Source organism: Mustela erminea, chromosome 5 (genome assembly GCF_009829155.1).
Source record: "Mustela erminea isolate mMusErm1 chromosome 5, mMusErm1.Pri, whole genome shotgun sequence".
Classification (NCBI taxonomy): domain Eukaryota; kingdom Metazoa; phylum Chordata; class Mammalia; order Carnivora; family Mustelidae; genus Mustela; species Mustela erminea.
Genome location: NC_045618.1, coordinates 75604084 through 75621107, shown reverse-complemented (window position 1 = coordinate 75621107; position 17024 = coordinate 75604084). Strand labels below are relative to the sequence as shown.

At 48.1% G+C, this 17024-nt stretch overlaps 2 protein-coding genes across 7 annotated transcripts; one reads left to right on the top strand and one right to left on the bottom strand.

Moving 5' to 3' along the window:
* The first annotated feature begins 6957 nt into the window (after nucleotides 1-6957).
* Nucleotides 6958-12197, top strand: TINF2 (TERF1 interacting nuclear factor 2). 5 transcript variants are annotated; one of them, XM_032343899.1, is made up of 9 exons: nucleotides 6958-7766; nucleotides 7907-8011; nucleotides 8134-8235; nucleotides 8317-8424; nucleotides 8510-8606; nucleotides 8766-9225; nucleotides 9316-9383; nucleotides 9486-9577; nucleotides 9706-9996. In XM_032343899.1, the coding sequence occupies exons 1-9, from the start codon at nucleotides 7575-7577 to the stop codon at nucleotides 9835-9837; spliced, it is 1356 nt and encodes a 451-aa protein (XP_032199790.1). In that variant the 5' UTR covers nucleotides 6958-7574; the 3' UTR covers nucleotides 9838-9996. The 5 variants fall into 5 exon arrangements, with proteins under 5 accessions (XP_032199790.1, XP_032199791.1, XP_032199793.1 ...); XM_032343900.1 differs by lacking the exon at nucleotides 9706-9996 and adding an exon at nucleotides 11944-12197 and having other exon boundaries at nucleotides 6959-7766; XM_032343902.1 differs by lacking the exons at nucleotides 9486-9577; nucleotides 9706-9996 and adding an exon at nucleotides 11944-12053 and having other exon boundaries at nucleotides 6959-7766; nucleotides 8766-8785.
* GMPR2 (guanosine monophosphate reductase 2) lies at nucleotides 10630-16946 on the bottom strand. 2 transcript variants are annotated; one of them, XM_032343904.1, is made up of 10 exons: nucleotides 16638-16944; nucleotides 16129-16249; nucleotides 15892-16011; nucleotides 13533-13616; nucleotides 13212-13385; nucleotides 12391-12472; nucleotides 12196-12302; nucleotides 11973-12015; nucleotides 11234-11393; nucleotides 10836-11025 (listed from the first exon to the last, which is right to left on the bottom strand). In XM_032343904.1, the coding sequence occupies exons 2-10, from the start codon at nucleotides 16213-16215 to the stop codon at nucleotides 10836-10838; spliced, it is 1047 nt and encodes a 348-aa protein (XP_032199795.1). In that variant the 5' UTR covers nucleotides 16216-16249; nucleotides 16638-16944. The 2 variants fall into 2 exon arrangements, with proteins under 2 accessions (XP_032199796.1, XP_032199795.1); XM_032343905.1 differs by lacking the exon at nucleotides 11234-11393 and having other exon boundaries at nucleotides 10630-11025; nucleotides 12196-12472; nucleotides 16638-16946.
* Between the last annotated feature and the right edge of the window lie 78 nt (nucleotides 16947-17024).

Genomic DNA, 17024 nt, shown 5'->3' with positions numbered 1-17024 from the left:
GGCATCCCCTCTATCAGCAACTGGCAACTCCATCTTTCCAAGTTTCATGGGCCCCAAATCTTGGAGTCATTCTTGGCTTTCCTTCTCTCACATCCCACATCCAGTGGACCAGTGGACCTTGATGGTCTATCTCCATACAGAGCTGTTCAGAATCTGACCGGTCCTCATCTCCTCTTCCCTTCCCAGGTGCTGGAGCTGCCTTCAGCTCTCATCTGGGTTGTTCCCCAGCCTCCTGATCATTTCCTCCACTTCCGCTCTTGCCTTCTGGTCCTCTGTTCTGCACATAGCAGCTGGAATGGCAGGGCAAATCTAATCCAGTCAGTCCTCTGCTCAAAACCTTCTACAGGCCTGGCCCCTGCTTTTCCTTCTGGAGGAGCACTGCCCCCAACTTGCAAGGCCAGTCCTGCCCTGTTATCCAGGTCTCAGCTCACAGGCCAGTTCGTCAGGGAGCTCTTCCCTGACCTTCCATCTGATTATTTTCCTGGCCCCTGGTCTCTTTATCATCCTATTTTGTTCATGTCCTGCCTAGCATTCATTGTTGGACATTGGGGTGTTTTCCTGCTTATTAAATTGTCCCTTTTCTCTGAAATGTGAGTTCTGGAAGAACTGAGACCTTCTGTGTCTCAGTTCCACAGCCCCAAGACCCAGAACAGGGCCTAGCACCAAGCAGTGCAAGAGATGTTTGCTCCTTAAAATTTAAAGGCAGCAGCTTGCAAGATGTGACCTTTAATTGTTCCTTGAATTTATGGAGTAAACTCCAGTGGCTTCCCAATGTTTTTATTTATTTTATTTTATTTTAAAAGTTTTCCCAATTTTTAAAAAAGATTTTATTTATTTGACAGAGAGATCACAGGCAGAGAGGCAGGCAGAGAAGAGGGGGAAGCAGGCTCCCCACTGAGCAGAGAGCCCTATGCGGGACTCGATCCCAGGACCCTGAGATCATGACCTGAGCCGAAGGCAGAGGCTTAACCCACTGAGCCACTCAGGCACCCCAAGTTTTCCCATTTTTAATAACAAATGAACAAATTCAGTCCCATAGGATGACCTGATTTTTTAAATTAATCCCTTCTTCCTGGAAGTTTAAGTCTTTGCAATGTTCTGCTATTACATGCATAAATATTCTTATTCAAACACATATATCTTTGTGCTTATTTTTTTATTTCCCTTAAAAAAAAACAAAACCCTAGAGTGAGAATTTTTGGGTAAAGGGTTAGAGCATATTTAAGGTGGTGGATACATTTTGTTAATAGTTTCCAGAAAGCTGGAGCAGCAACACAACAGTATCTTTTTTTTAATTGAACACCTGGGAGAAAATGTGAGAGCTTAAGATTTCTAATAACTTTGTAACTTGCTTCACATTTATTCATTTTACCCTGGTTCCCTGTGTTTATTAGAGCTCAAAAATGCGCCATATCCTCAAAAAGAAATACAGAAACACAAAAAATGGCAAGGCAATTCTGTTCTCCAAACAGCTGGAGAGAAAGAAACAAGTACATACTGAGCTCCCACAATGGGTTAAGCTCCGGCTGGGGGCTCTAGAGGGGCATCTCCTTTAATTCTGTGGAGGTGAGCATTAGAATCCCTGGTGTCGTGACTACTGTGCTCTGGCTGCAGGCCTCTAGGTCCCGTCTACTAGAACATCATCATGAGGACAGAGACCTTCCTCTCTTACTTAAGGCTGATTCAGTCGGTGACATGCAGCAGGTGTTCCGCAAGTTATCTGCTGAATGGATGAGGAAGTAGGTTGAACTGTGAAGGGGAGCCTGGGAGCTGGGGGGAGCAGTGGACTGTGTTTTGAGGCATTTGGGCGAAGAATGTATGATGGGTGACTAGACCAGCTCTAGGAAAGAGCACCTGGGGGATACCTAAATGGGTACCTGGCGGGCTGAGTAATAACCATCAGTACAGACTCCTACTGGGACTGTACCTCAGAAGACTATACCAAGGAAACCAACTTTATGTGTGTTTATGTTTATTTATATGGTTATTTCCTTGACCTCTTTCTTTATATTACAGAGTGGGGTTTGTTTTTTTTTTTAAGAATTAATTAATTAATTTTGCAGGGGGAGGAAGAGGGACAAGCAGAATCCAGGCTGAGCCTGAAGTCTGATACACCATCCCATGACCCTGAGATCATGACCTAGGCTGAAATCAAGAGGCAAACACAGACTTGGGGCTGCTGAGTGGCTCAGTTGGTTAAGCATCTGCCTTTGGTCCAGGTCATGATCCCAGGGTCCTAGGTTGGAGCCCTCTGTTGGGTTCCCTGCTCAGCAGGGAGCCTGCTTCTGCCTCACCTCTGCCCCTCCCCCTGCTCATTCTCTCTCTCCAATAAATAAAATAAAATAAAATAAAAAGTCAAACACTCAACCAACTGAGCCACCCAGGCAATCCCTACCTTATTTTTTTTTTAAGATTTTATTTATTTATTTGACAGGCAGAGATCACAAGTAGGCAGAGAGGCAGGCAGAGAGAGAGAGAGGAAGCAGGCCCCCCGCTGAGCAGAGAGCCCGATTCGGGGCTCGACCCCAGGAACCTGGGATCATGACCGGAGCCGAAGGCAGAGGCCCATTGAGCCACCCAGTTGCCCCCCACCTTATTTTTAATAAAAAGAAGGTATCCTTAATCTCGGTTTTAGGAAATCCACTAGGGTTGCTCTCCTAGTTGGTGCCCCTGGACTGATGAAGCAGTCATTGTCTGAGTATCTTGGTGACCTATTTTGTTTCTCCTGGGACACCTGGTATACAAAGATGACCACTAGGGAGGAGATGGACTTTTTGCCTCAATAGCCCAGGGTTTCCTGAGTATAAAGAACCAGAATTCTCTTTAATCACTTCTGCCCCAAGATTTAAAATTAGGAACATTAGTGTGGACTGTGGTAGCTTCAGCTGAGGCCTAATAGCAGAGAAGGGGCCCATCCTAGGCTCTGAGAACTGTCCGAACCTTGAGGGTCCCTGAACCCTAGCTGAGTGGGTTTCATTTGGCAAAGCTTGTGGCCAATGCTAGAATCTCCTGCAGCCCCTTGGTCCAGGGAGCAGTCTGGACTGGGTGTCAAAGCCTGAGAGCTCAGGTACCAACCTCTGTGGCTGATTTTCTTTTTTTAAAGATTTTATTTATTTATTTGTCAAAGATAGAGAGAGAGAGCGAGAGCGAGCACAAGCAGGGGAAGTGGCAGGCAGAGCAGGCAGAGGGAGAAGCAGGTTCCCTACTGAGCAGAGAGCCTGACTCGGGGCTTGATCCCAGCCCAGGACGCTGAGATCATGACCTGAGCTGAAGGCAGGTGCTTAACCAACTGAGCCACCCACGTGCCCCTCTGTGGCTGATTTTCCAAGGGGACATTGAATGGGTGGAAGAAGTATGACAGACCCCGTGGAGAGCATAAATCTCCCCCAAATAATCATGGAAGCTGGAAGGCTGGCTCTTTAGGATGGACTGCTTGAAAATTCTGCAAGAAGTAAAGACATCAAAAGGAAGATTTTATTTTCCTGATAATACACCAGATGGAGTTAATCACAAATATAAAAACAAAAGTTTACAAGATGTGACTTATAAATGCTTCCCAGATTTATGAAAAAGACCACAGTGATTGTACTTTATTTTAAATAAAGTTAATTTTTAAAAATAATGGCTACCTTCGGCCATTCTAAGGTTCTTTTTGGAAAGAGAATTTTTGTCCACAGGTGAACCAGAATTTTACAGAAGACTCTGACTGGCAGAGTCTGGGTCCAGCCATGGTGGTGGCTAATGGACCCATTCTTTTACCCATTTAAGAAATATTCAGTGATGTGTCCCAAGCAATGGACTAAGTGCCAGAGCACAGGACAATCCTAGCTCTTGCCTTATGGAGCTTGCAGCCTGAGAAAGAAACAGAGTAACTGCATGAAATAAAGTAGAGTAAATAACTTTGAAGTTAACACTAAAGGCACTGATCTGACTTGGTGGTGGTCCTTAGGCAAACTTTTATGGTGACCCCGCAGGATATCTAGGGAAGGGAGGGGGAGAGAGAAGGGAGAGGGAAGGGAGATCACTGCGGATCAAAGGAATAGCCTGTGAAAAGATCCTGTGGTGGAAGGGAGTCTGGAAGAGTAAACAAGACAAAGAAAGATGGTGTAGCTAAGGCAGCAAGGGCAAAGGGCAGAGTGGAGGATGTGGAGTTGAGGAGCACAGGGCCAACCATGCCTTGTGGAGCCTCATAGGCCAGATTAGGGATCTTTGTCTGCCCTAGGGCAGTGGGAAGCCTTTGAAAGCATTAAGGAATTGGAGTTGACGTGACCAGGTTGTATTTTGAACAGATGACTCCACCTGTGGTGTCAAGAATAGATTGGAGCAAGGTCGGAGTGGTTGCAGACACTGATTGGAAGGCAGTTGTAGTCGTTTATGCTAGAGATGGTAAGTAGTTTGGGCCAGAAGGGTGGTGCTGGAGACAGAAGTGGAAAGCTTGGAGGAATATCTGGGGGATAAAGTGCACAGTACTTGGGGAGGTATGGGTGTGTCTGGGTGGAGGGAGGAGAGGAGCAGTAACAGGAGAACCCCCAGGTCTCAGGTTTGTGGAGAACTCCAACTGGGTGCCATCCACAGGGACAGGGGTCCTTCACCAGAGAGAGGAAACTGCAGGGGAAGGCAATGGTCAGAGACAGAGAGTCAATACCCTTTGTATAGTTCACTTCTACATGGAAATTTTCCTTTGGGTGACTTGGAGGATTTGGTTTTGGTTTGACTGAAACTTTTCCCTTACCCCAGGATTCTTCAAGTCTAGTCTCTAGACACTTACATTAGAATCAACTGAGATGGTAAGAATACAGATTTCTGGGGTGCCTGGGTGGCTCAGTGGGTTAAGCCTCTGCCTTCAGCTCAGGTCATGATCCCAGGGTCCTGGGATTGAGCCCCGCATCGGGCTCTCTGCTCCGTGGGGAGCCTGTTTCCTCCCCTCTCTCTGTCTGCCTCTCTGCCTACTTGTGATCTCTGTCAAATAAATAAATAAATTTTTTTAAAAAAAATACAGATTTCTGGGGCTCCTGGGTGGCTCAGTGGGTTAAGGCTCAGGTCATGATCTTGGGGTCCTGGGATCAAGCCCTGCATCAGACTCCCTGTTCAGCAGGGAGCCTGCTTCCCCCTCTCTCTCTGCCTGGCTCTCTGTCTACTTGTGATCTTTGTCAAATAAATAAAATCTTAAAAAAAAAAAAAAAGAAAAGAAAAGAAAACAGATTTCCGGGCTCCAGTGTAGACCTCACTAACCAGAGCAGAGGCCAAGAAATGTGTGTTTTAACAAGCTCACTAAGGGGCGGACTCCTATGCACAGAAAGGATTGAGGACAGCCACCTTCTATTTTTCTTCTCGGCTGTATTTTCCCCATGATCTCTGTGCCAAGACTCTTCTTCTGCCAGCAGTGGCCATGAGACTACATGGCCAAAGTTTGGAGCTCTGACCACTTGTCTTCTTGAACCTTTGGATTTAAGACAGCTTCCAAGACAATGGGCTCCTAAGGCAGTAAAAAGAAGACTTAAAAAGGGGCTGGTTGTATTAGCTGTAAATATATGAACAAAGTGCTGAATGTACAAGAAAGGAACCAGCTCTTCCCAGGCTCCCCCTGAATGGGGGTGACAGATTTGTAAACATTAACAATACAAACATATGTAGTAATTACTATGAGCCAAGCACTATTCCAAGTGCTTTATAACTACTAATTTATTTAGTCCTTACAATCACCTTACAAGATAGCTTCTGCAACAGTGGTGGTGATAAAAGATGTACTGAGGACCCCAAGAAAACTCTGATGGGCTTTATGGAGGTGGTTATCAAATGAACCACAGAAGATGAGAAAGGATCAAGTCCAAGAGGCAAGGAGGACAGAGGAATCATCCAGTATGTGCAAGGCACAGACCTGTAAGACAACATAGTATATTTGGAAGATGACACCTGTTTGCTGGCATCTAGGTGCATACATGCAAAGTGGCAAGGAATATGGCTGAAGAGAAGCTTGGCCAGAGTTTGGGCTATTTCGGACAATTTCAGAGTCTGGGCTTTCTTTTGAAAGTAAGAGAGAGCTTTCAGTTAGCAATGGCATGATCAACTTTGCATTTCTCAAGATTCATGATGAAAGCAATGTGGTAAAGAAATTAGAAAGGAGGTGGGCTGGGTGTGGGGAGGGTGAGAGACAGGAACACCTGAAATAGGATAGAGTGAGAATGAAAATGGGGTGGGGTGTAAAGTTTCAGAGGAAGTAGAACTGATTAGACTTGATGACAATTAGATGTGGAGAAGAAGGAGGAGTGAGTTAAGGGCTGTGGTCTGGGTCTCTCACTCACAAGTGAGGAGAGGCGCTGTGCACAAAACTACAGGGCCCAGGAGGAAGCGCAGAATTTAAAAGGGAAGATAACTTCCGGTTCTCAGTCCAGCTGTCCCTGTGGATCACCTGAGAAGTTTCATCTTGGGTCAGTCAAGGAAGGATCTAGGGGACGCTACCTCTAGGAAGTGAGATGGTCCGAAAGAATGGTAGTTCCATTACATTCCTATAAGGTAGTCAGGGTGGGTAATTCATTCAACCGACATTTAAAGACTATGCACTGTGTGCCAGGCTCTGTACTTGGTGATGAAAATAAGGGGAGACACCAGGAAGGGTGACAAGGAGACAAGTCGATCACATCAGGGGCTGGCTGGAGTAAGCACATAATAGAAATCCGAAAAGGAAAACTTGTTTTTTATTTGTTTTAAAACTACATGATTTTATATATATATATATATATATATATATATATATATATATATATATATATATATATATATAACAGAAAAGTACAAAAAACTACCTATAGTCTCATCATCCTGAGAAAACCAAGTTAACTACGTGATGTAGCTTTTCAAACTCTGTATTTTTTTTTAAAAGGTGGGCGCCCTCTACTGTTTTGCAAAAGGGACAGTTGAATTCTACGGAAGAGGGCGTGCCGCCGGGCAGGGCTTTGCAGGCGCAGCTTCCGGGCTAGGATTTAAGGAATCGTACATCAGCGGCGCCGATGATGGGGAGGGGAAGGGCATGTTCTTCGTTTCCCAGACACGTAAGTCCAGCCTTAGAGAAAGACATGACTTTCTAGGCTCCGCGAAGAAAGGTAGGGGTCACGAAGCCCTACAACAGCACTCCCCGCCGCCCCGAGGATACTGACGGAGGGAGCGCGGCCGGGGGTGGCGCCCGATCTGTTGGGGCGTGGCCTTATGACGCGACGTCACGTCTCCCTGCCCGGTAGCCCATTGGCTCTCCATTACGGCCCTTTTCCGGGGCAGGGAGACTAGCCGCAGAGCCGGAAGCGAGGTAGCCCTCGGCCCTGAGGGGGCGGCGGCGTGGAAAACAGAGAACCTGGTGCCATTGGAGCTGGCTAGCTTCTGCATTTAGGCTTCAGCCCGCGTTGAACACCTCCAGGACTCCGGTGGCCTATGGAAGGGATAGCATCGCGAAGTACCCAGCGCAGACCGAAACAGCGCAGCCGCTGAGAGCCGCCGGAAGCTTCGCCCCTAGGCGGAGTTGAGAAGCCTCGCCGTGGAGCTAGGAACCCAGAGGGCCTGCCCCCGGGGCAGAGCCCGCGGCCATGGCCACGCCCCCAGAGGCTGGTCCCGCGGCTCTGCGCTTCGCCGCCGCCGCCAGCTGGCAAGTCGTGCGGGGACGTTGCGTGGAGCATTTCCCGCGAGTATTAGAGTTTCTGCGATCACTGCGCATTGCTGCCCCTGGTTTAGTTCGCTACCGCCACCACGAACGCCTGTGTATGGGTCTGAAGGCCAAGGTATTAGAGCTAGTAGGAGTTGGATGGGAAAGGGAAGGGATACGAGGGGACTTGCGGAGGTCTGACCGCTTGGGATTGGGACTCGTTGGAAAAGGGCGCTTGCCCCGAAGTGGAGATTGTGAGTTTAGTACCCTTCACAGGTAGTGGTGGAGTTGATCCAGCAGGGCCGGCCGTGGGCCCAGGTTCTGAATGCCCTGCATCACCATTTCCCAGAGTCTGGATCTGTAGTGCGGGACCCCAAAGCGGTGAGTAATCTCTGGAACAAGCCCTATACCCCAGTTAACACTGGGTGCTACAAAGTTGATTCTCCTTCTGGCCACTGGGTCCTAGTGACCCTAAGTTGTCTCCTTTTCCTTACCCTCAACAGACAAAGCAGGATCTGAGGAAAGTCTTGGAGGCGCAGGAGACCTTTTGCCAAGAGGTGAAGCAGCTAGCAGAGGCCCCAGTGGACTTGGTTTCCAGGGTGCAGGTGAGACTGGCTGGTTTGGAAGCTATAATGGGGCTAAAATTGCTCTAGTCCTCTTCTGACCTGCTTTTCTCCTCACTGCAGGAACTTGAACAAGAGTATGGGGAACCCTTTCTGGATGCCATGGAAAAGCTGTTCTTTGAATATTTGTGTCAGCTAGAAAAAGCCCTGCCTGCATTGCAGACACAGCAGGTTTTGTTGGGATAAGGTAAGGGCAGAGTGGGGGATGGCTGTATCAAGGACTGTGGTCTTCATGCCTCTCTCCCTCTGCCCACAGCTTCAGGATGTGGTCACTTGGATGCAGCCTGGAGTTTCTATCGCTACTTCTTCTGTCTTGAGCCAGTATGCTGTGGACATGGGGTGGCCACTTCCAGGTATGAGGACCCTCTGGGAGAACTAGGAACTTGGGGGTGGATTGTTCAGGCCTGAGACCTTTTGAGATGGGCTGTCAGAAGGGTTACATGGACCTGAGCTGTAAGAAACTAGACGGAATTGTGTTTGTCTGTTCTGAGGAACTTCGTTTTCTTTTTCAGAGTGCTCCGTTAACGATTCGGTGAGCATGACAGAGCCCACGGAGCAGAATCCTCGGCAGTTAAAACTAGCACATCACGATCCTTTGCCAGAAGCCAGTTCTGGCCCATACCTCCCTCAAGGACCAACCTCCAGGAAGGACCCAGAACCTAAGGCTGGCCACCACTTCAATCTGGCGCCTCTAGGCCGGCGAAGAATCCAGTCCCGATGGGCATCCACTAAGGGAGGCCATAAGGAGCGCCCCACAGTCATGCTGTTCCCCTTTAGGAATCTGGGTTCACCACCCCAAGTAATATCTGAGCCTGAGAACAGGGAAGAACATGGGACAAACATGGCAGATCCAGCAGATGCTGTGGGCACGAGAGCAGCTTCCACTGGAAAGCCAAAGAGTCCACCCCAGCCGCTGGGGGGAAGGGCTTTGAAAGAGAACCCAGTTGAGGTGTTTGCTTCAGAGCAAGAAGAGTGAGTGGAACAGTTGCTTCTCCCTCCTAGCAGGACATTTTTTGGCCTGCTTTCCCCTCACCTTATCTTTTTTGCTTGCTCCCAATGCAGGAATTGCTTGGTTTGCCCCATGGACCCCCTGAGACTGTCATTATCCCCTCCTAGGACCAGGAAGCCATGTAAGTATTCTGAGTCAGACTGGGCTAGACAGTTTCCTCTCTCGCTGAGTCTTGAGGGCCTGTTCACCTAGAAGGGTACTGTGATCTGTTTCGTTCCTGCAGTGTGTCCTCCATCTCTGTGCAGCTCTGTTATTACCATAGGGGACTTGGTTTTGGACTCTGATGAAGAAGAAAATGGCCAGAAGGAAGGAAGGGTGAGTAGGAAGGAACAGAAAGCTGGGGAATGGGCTGAGCAGAATGAGACAGAAATCTACATGCTCCAGAATATGGAGGTCTCAGGGAATGAGATGATGATAGCATCTTCCTGCTCCCTTCTCTGCAGGAGTCTCTGGAAAACTATCAGAAGACAAAGTTTGACACCTTGATCCCCACCTTCTATGAGTATCTCCCCACTTCTGGCCCCAGGGCCATGTCTGTCCCTTCCCTGACAGTAGAGACAGGTCTGGACACTTAGGATAGGACTGGAATTCCCTCTGCTCTCCGCCTGAGGAAGGAGTTCCTCAGTTCTACACAGTTTAGTGGGAATGAAACAGAAGCCTGGGCTTGGGTGACCTGACTACCTTGCTAAAATTACTTTGTAATCCTTGTTAATTAAAATTTGGATTTGTTCAAACACTGTCTTGGCGTGAGGGAGGGAAGTCAAGGCTTATGTCAAGTCATTGTAGGTCATTCCTTAGAACTGGCTTCACCAGGACTGGAGGAATCCCTTCGCCTTTTTACTTCCCCTGGAAAATGTTCATGTGTGCCAAGAAAGGTTGACAGTCTGGAAGGGAAGTTTCCCTTTGCTATGCTAAAAATACCTGTGTGTCCCGATGCCAGAATGTACTTCGTAAACTCTCATGCCATCAGGTTACCTGGAGGTGGTGGCACTGCAATGGAGATACTTCATGGAAAAAGTACTTCCTGTCCTTGGCTCAGTTGGGTCAGTGCCAACTCCACTTCCACTTACCCTGGAGCGGCACCCAGATGCCAGTCTTGTGCAGAAAGATCCAGAATCTCTTCAAAGTCCTTGGGATCTCTTTATTGAGATATTTAAAATATGGCAACACTTTTGGGCTTTTTAGGTATTCAGAGATCCTATTTAATGAAGCTCATTAATAAAACATGATTTCAAGAGCCTCCCTCTTCCAGACCCAGACCATTAAACGCTTAGGTAGGAATCAGCATCTTTTCCTTTTAGTAATTCTCAGGATGCTGGGAGTGAGAATCCCCAGATTCACACTTGACTGTCTTACTTCATTTTCTCAGCTTGCCTGCCTTGCTTCCTCCCCAGTGAGTGCCCTGGGCATTCTGTGGGTATAGAGTACGGTATTACTGCGGGAGCCCTCAGGAGTGAGGCGACAGGAATTGACTGAGTAAGAAATAGCCACAGTGGCTGAGATGGGTGAGGAGCCCTCTTGAGAGGCCCTGTGCTCAGGGGCTAGTGCCATGAGAGGGCACAGCTGCTCAGGTCTAGCTCTCATCATTGAAGATTGGATTCACCTGTTGGGTGACCCGGATGAAGGTGGTTCTCCGGCTCAATTCCTTCAGTTTAGCTGCTCCCACGTAGGTGCATGTGGAGCGGAGGCCTCCAAGGATGTCTCGGACGGTATGTTCCACGTCCCCTTTAAAGGGGACCGCCACCGTCTTTCCCTCTGAGGCCCTTTGAGGAGGAAAAACCTTCTTAACTCTTTCCTTTTGGAATCCTTAAGCCTAGTGATGGCTCTCCCCTGCTGTCTGGCATTGAGCCTCAATTCACCACTTTTCCTCCCAGAACCGTGCATGCCTCTCCCAGCAGCCAGCAGCTCTGCCACCACCCTACTTAGTCACACTTTCCAGGAACCCTCGGCTCCTGGCTCTCTTGCACCCACCTGTACTCAGCCACGCCCCCGGCATACTTCTTCATGGCCATTTCAGAACTCATCCCATAGAAGAGCTTGTACTTCCTGCCGTCCCTCTCGATGAGCTCACCGCCTGACTCACTGTGCCCCGCCAGCATGCCACCCAGCATCACAAAGTCAGCTCCTGCCCCTGCCAGCGTCAACAAGGTGGGGGAATGAATTAAATGTGGCCCACGTGCCCACCCTCAGAAGCAACTCACGCCAAATTCTCAGTCCTGACAATGAGTCTAACATCTTCCTGCTTTTGTTTCCCTAGCTGACCCACAACCCACACAGGCCTGCTCTGCTCTGGCCTCTATGCCTTAGTGGGCCTGATTTCCTCAAGAGTTTACAAAGAGCCTCTGGAGATTCCTTGCCTGGCTTCTGTTTTTTTTTTTTTTTTTTCTCTCTTTCTGGTCTTCTCTTTTGTGTGCAGCTAAACAAGACTCATTCTAAGTGTCCCAAGGGCAAAGATCTCTAACTTTAGTCCAATAGTACAGGGGATATTACAGATAGCTGTGGCCTACACTTGGGCAGTCGATACCAGAGTATCGACTCTGGTCGATTCCCTTGCTTCCTTGCCCCCAGTGACACCACAGCTTCAGGGTCACTAGTTCATATTGTGAAAGAATGTGAATGGCTTTCTCAGCCTTTCCAAGCCTGATCCTTGACCCTCAGAGGTGACCTATCCTCTTCTACAGGACCCTCCCTGCTCTCCCAGCATCCTTACCGAAAGCCTTGGCCACATCCCCAGGACAGCTGCAGCCTCCATCCTGCAAAGTAAGGAGCACTGTGAAGAGAGAACACGGACTGCCCAAGCACTCTGAGCGATGTCCCCGCGGCCCACCTCCAAGCCGACCCAGGAGTCCTGATCCACTGCTACCACAGTTTCCACATAGCAGGAAACACAGTGGTGTGGTAGCCTCCTCCCCTCCCCTGCCTGTGGCCCTTACTGAGATGATGTGGCCTTTGAGGCCATGAGCAGCGTCTGCACACTCCATCACGGCACTGAGCTGTGGATACCCCACTCCGGTTTTCTTGCGGGTGGTGCACACGGAGCCTGAGAAGAACGTCACGGGAACAGTGAAGTGCTCCCGGGGCGTGTGCCACTGGAGCAGTAGCCCAAGGACCCCAGTAAAGCAGCTTACCTGGGCCAATTCCCACTTTGATGATGTCAGCCCCAGAGAGGATCAGCTCTTCCACCATCTCTCCTGTTACCACATTCCCTGCCTGAGGCACAAAACAGGGCACTCTTAGGGTCGGAAACCAGAGAGGAGGTGGCATGCTCTCACACAGAGCATGGCTGGACTGTGACCTTCCAGCGTTAATACAAAGAAGCGTACCTGGGTTTCCTCTAATGGGCAAGGACTCTACTTCCCAAGCTGAGGTAAGGGGGTGAGTGGCCAGTATCACTGTTGCACTAGGATAAAGCTGGGGTCCAACTGGATCAAGGCCAGAGCTGATGTATCTTCCCATCCTTTCCTAGAGACCCTAACATATCCTGTCCTTAAGCCATTACATCATACAGTTTCTGGCTTCAGAGAAAGGGGGAGATGCGATACTATAAGCTAAATGGCCACCTGCACGGCTATATTTACTTCCGATGGACAGTACAGAAAGACCCCTTGATGCTGCAGAGAAAAAGCGGCCTTGTCATCACTCCTCTAAGCTTGTAAACAAATAAAATGCTTTCCTGCGACCCCTTTAATGTGATTCTAGTGCACCTCAGTGGGCAGATGAATATGTACCATACGTAGGCACGAGGTCTGGGTCAAGGGACAGAGCTAACTGCACTAACCAATCTAAACTTCTTAAGCCTGGAACCATGGATTATTGCCCAGTGACGTGAGTCAGTGGGCTAGGAAAATCATAATGCAGCAGAGGAGTAATGAACTGACATAAAACAAAGAGGAGTGTCAGGAGAGTGGAAGGAAGAGGAACATACCAGCCACAGGCACTAGAAACGTACCATAATGGTGTGCTCGGGGAAGCGCTTCCGCACGTCCTTTACAAACTCAACAAAGTGTTCTGAGTAGCCGTTTGCCACGTCCAGGCATATATATTTCACCTGGGGAAGAGCTTCCAGGATCTGTTCCAGCTGTTCAAAGTCTGAAGATCCTGTGCCTGAGCTTGCCGCCAAATGCTTGAGAGAGAGAGGGCCAGTGGCATGTCACAGGTGACCCAATGAGCAGCCAGTGGGGCTGGGAAGGGGAGGGTTGGTCCCCAGGAAGCCAGAAGAGATGCATGGAAAACTGGGATAAGGAAGTGATCAGGGGAGGACCAGCATTACCTCAAGACACTCGGGATTCTGGCTAGCAAACTCTTTCCACTGCTGGAGGCTGTAGTGTTTATGGATAGCTGTGAAGAGGGAGAACTGGGGAGAAGAAAAAACCATCAAAAAGGAGAGAACTATACTAGTGTCTCTCTTGCTAGAAACAGATCTTTTTAGTATTCTGAGGGAGAAAAAGGATGAAGCTTTGGAAAGCAACTTGAAAGAAACCACAGGTTGAGCTGGGATTTTAGTTTAACCATTTTTCTCCCTACAAATACCAGTAGGGCTTTACCATAAGCCATTGCTTGCCCAATGCTCCAACAGGTCAGGTACAGAGTCACCTGGAGTGGATTTCACTTACCAGCACGTAAGGGCTTCTGACTTAAAAGGTGACAAAGACAAGCTGTTGGTGCAGTAGGACAAGCAGCAGACAAGAAAGATCCATGACGAGGTTGTACGGAGCCATTGTCTGCCTGCACTGACTTGGCTCCTCCCCCAATGATAAACTAGTACTGAACTCACTTATTTTGGGGTATCTTCTGGTCTACTTAAAAGCAATAATTCAGTGAGTCTAAATGCTCACAAAAAGTAAGCCCTCAGTGGAGCTAATTAAGATGCTACCCCATTCTTTCTCCATCTCCACTGGAATAAAGGACACTTTTTGGAGACACAGACCAACCAAAAAAGTCCATTTCATTGCATCTATTTCAGTCAACCAAGTTCAAGGATACAGTGAACTCATCAGACTCGTATTCCCTAGGGTCAACAAGTTGCAAAACAATACCCAATACTTTGAGAAAAAGGCATTCAGAGGCCACTGTAAATGCTGGTGCCTGTGCCTTATTATTTATATATTTATTTATTTAAAAGATTTTAAGTAATCTCTACCCCCAATGTGAGGCTTGAACTCACAACCCTGAGATCAAGAGTCACATTCTCCACTGACTGAGCCAGCCAGGTGCCCCAGTGCTTAGGCTTTAAAGGTGCAGACATGCGCATAGGCAAAAGAGCAGTTGACAGAGATAGCACAAATATTGCAAGTGACAAAAAATCCAAGGAAGTCATGTATCAGCAGTAAGGAAGTGGTATTGCTATGCTCACTCATCAACACCATCTAGCTAAAGCTGGTATTGAGTTCTACTTCCTCAACAACACTCTGCCATCAATGTGTTGATACACAAAGAAAAATCACTCCATGAGGTCAGTAGATCTTGGAGATGTACTGGTATAGTGGGACATGATAGGCACATCTAATTACATACCATGTTAGAGATCTAAAAAAAGATGAGTGTATCCAACCTTATTATTACTGTGAAACTTGGCCCTATCTCTAGAATCTGATTTCTTCAGCACCCATCAGTAGTACTGAAAAGCCAATCTCAACACAAAGTATTAAGACAGTCTCCACAAGGGCCACATATATCAGCGCGTTTGTTAATGCTGAAGTCAGATTCACTATTCCTCAACTCTGCTGGGCAGAGCAGGTAGACCATGGACAAGAAGAAGATTCCTAAGCAGTTGGTAAACGGCAACAGCAATAAAGTACTAAAACCGTATAACTATCAAACTCAGAGAAATGACAAAAGACATTCCACAGAGACTTACGGCGATTGAAAATAGAGAAAGGGAGATGAAGTCCTTAAGGCTAACAGAGCCACAAGCAGCAGCAGAATCCATCAACCAGGGCTACATGGATTAACCAGAAGAATGCGTATGTTTTTTGAGTGCCCAGAGTAACTATCTACCTTCTCAGCTATAAGTATAGAGGAAGGTAATATTACGGATGGGAGCAGCATCTTCTGTTTTCAAAGTGAACAATAACCTGTGCATAAGAAAAACATTCCATTTTGGGCACATCCCAGAAATTCCCAGAAACCTAGGACTTAAAGAAGAGGATGATTAAAAAAATAAAAAAGGGTAGCAGACATGAAAGAAAATCAATAAGCTACTTTTCCAGGATCTTCTAGCTAGGAATTTTTGAATGCTCACACTGTATTTAGTTTCTGGACTAAAACAGTAGGTATTCAGTGTCGTGACCAATGGCATAATGGGAGGGATGAATGTGATTTGGAGGGGATGACCTGGGAGGTGGAAGAGTTGGCAGGGTGTATAAACTGCTGGATGGGAGAAAAGGAAGTTATGTTTATATATCAGAAAAATGGGGTAAAACTTAGCTTTGAATCTTACTAATTCAGATGTGCCTTTGAACTTATCAGATAAGGGCATTAGTATTAGAGAAAATGGATTAAATAGTAAATTGGAACATCCTGACTGTTACCTGCCACACAGCTGATGGGGGGGCAGTTTGCAAATTATGTCTGCAGTCAGCTCACACAACTGATCCCCAGTAGGAAAACCTGCATAAGGGAAGTCCTACCTTACAGAGAACCTTGGCCATCTCAAAGGTGCCCACAGTATCCATATTGGCAGCAATGATGGGGATCCCAGTGTACATCTGCTTTGAGTTCCGAAATGAAAAGGATCTTGTGAGATCTACCTGAGATATGAACAGGAAAATGCATTTCATTCATCAAGTTAAAGAGTATTGTATGAGGACAAGAACCAGAAATCTGTCTCGGTCCTGGCCCACCAGGAGCTAGGAAAGCAGGCTCACCTCACTTCGAGACTTAAGGGTACTGCGTTTGGGCCTCAACAAAACATCTTTGAAGTCCAGTTTGATGTCACTGTCGATGTGAGGCATGGCGGGGACCCTGGGGTAGCAACAAATCCGAGAACTGGAAGGTAGGAAAAGTCAGGTGGAGAGATCTGAACCAATCTCCCCGTGGGCCTAAATGCCCTGTTAGATCTTACGGCGGTGCCCATCTCTCTCTCCGCTTAAATTATGGAAGGTCGGGCATTGGCTGAGGCATGGTCCCTGAAGACTGTCACCTCTGATCTGTCCCATGGTTGCAATTACTCTACGTATCTCCATCCCAGGTACGATTTAATGGGGAGAAGAACTGCAATGGAGTCGTGAAGGACCCCCAAAATGTGCATTCCTTACCCCCACTGCTCTTCCTTCTCCCACCCTTGCAAAGATCAACTTGGGGTAAGAGGCTGATTTGGGGGTGAGTAGGAATGGGGGATATTCCCACAACTAGTTTCCGGAATAGGGGTACTCACTTCCTGTCGCCGTGGCTCAGGTGGCAGTTGACCACAGTACCCCTTGCTTAGCAACTAGCCTCGTGCAGCCCCGCTGAGCCTTGTGGGCCACACCAACAGGTTCCGCCAATTGCGGGGGGAAAGGAGAAACAGGGAAATCCCAGTTTCAGCCGCGGTCTTGCGAGGCCTTCTGGGTAACAGGGTTCACACACGGAGATTGCCGTTGGATCCGAGGGGCGGAAGCCTACGACTCCCAGGGTGGAACGCGCGGGGCTCTCCCCTGGCATGATGGGAGAAGTAGTTCGTTCCGACGCCGCTTCGCAAGCCCCGGCTTACCAGAAACTCTAAGAATCGCGGAGGCGTCATCTCTGCTGTAACTAAACCTCCGCCTTCTTTTTATTTACGACG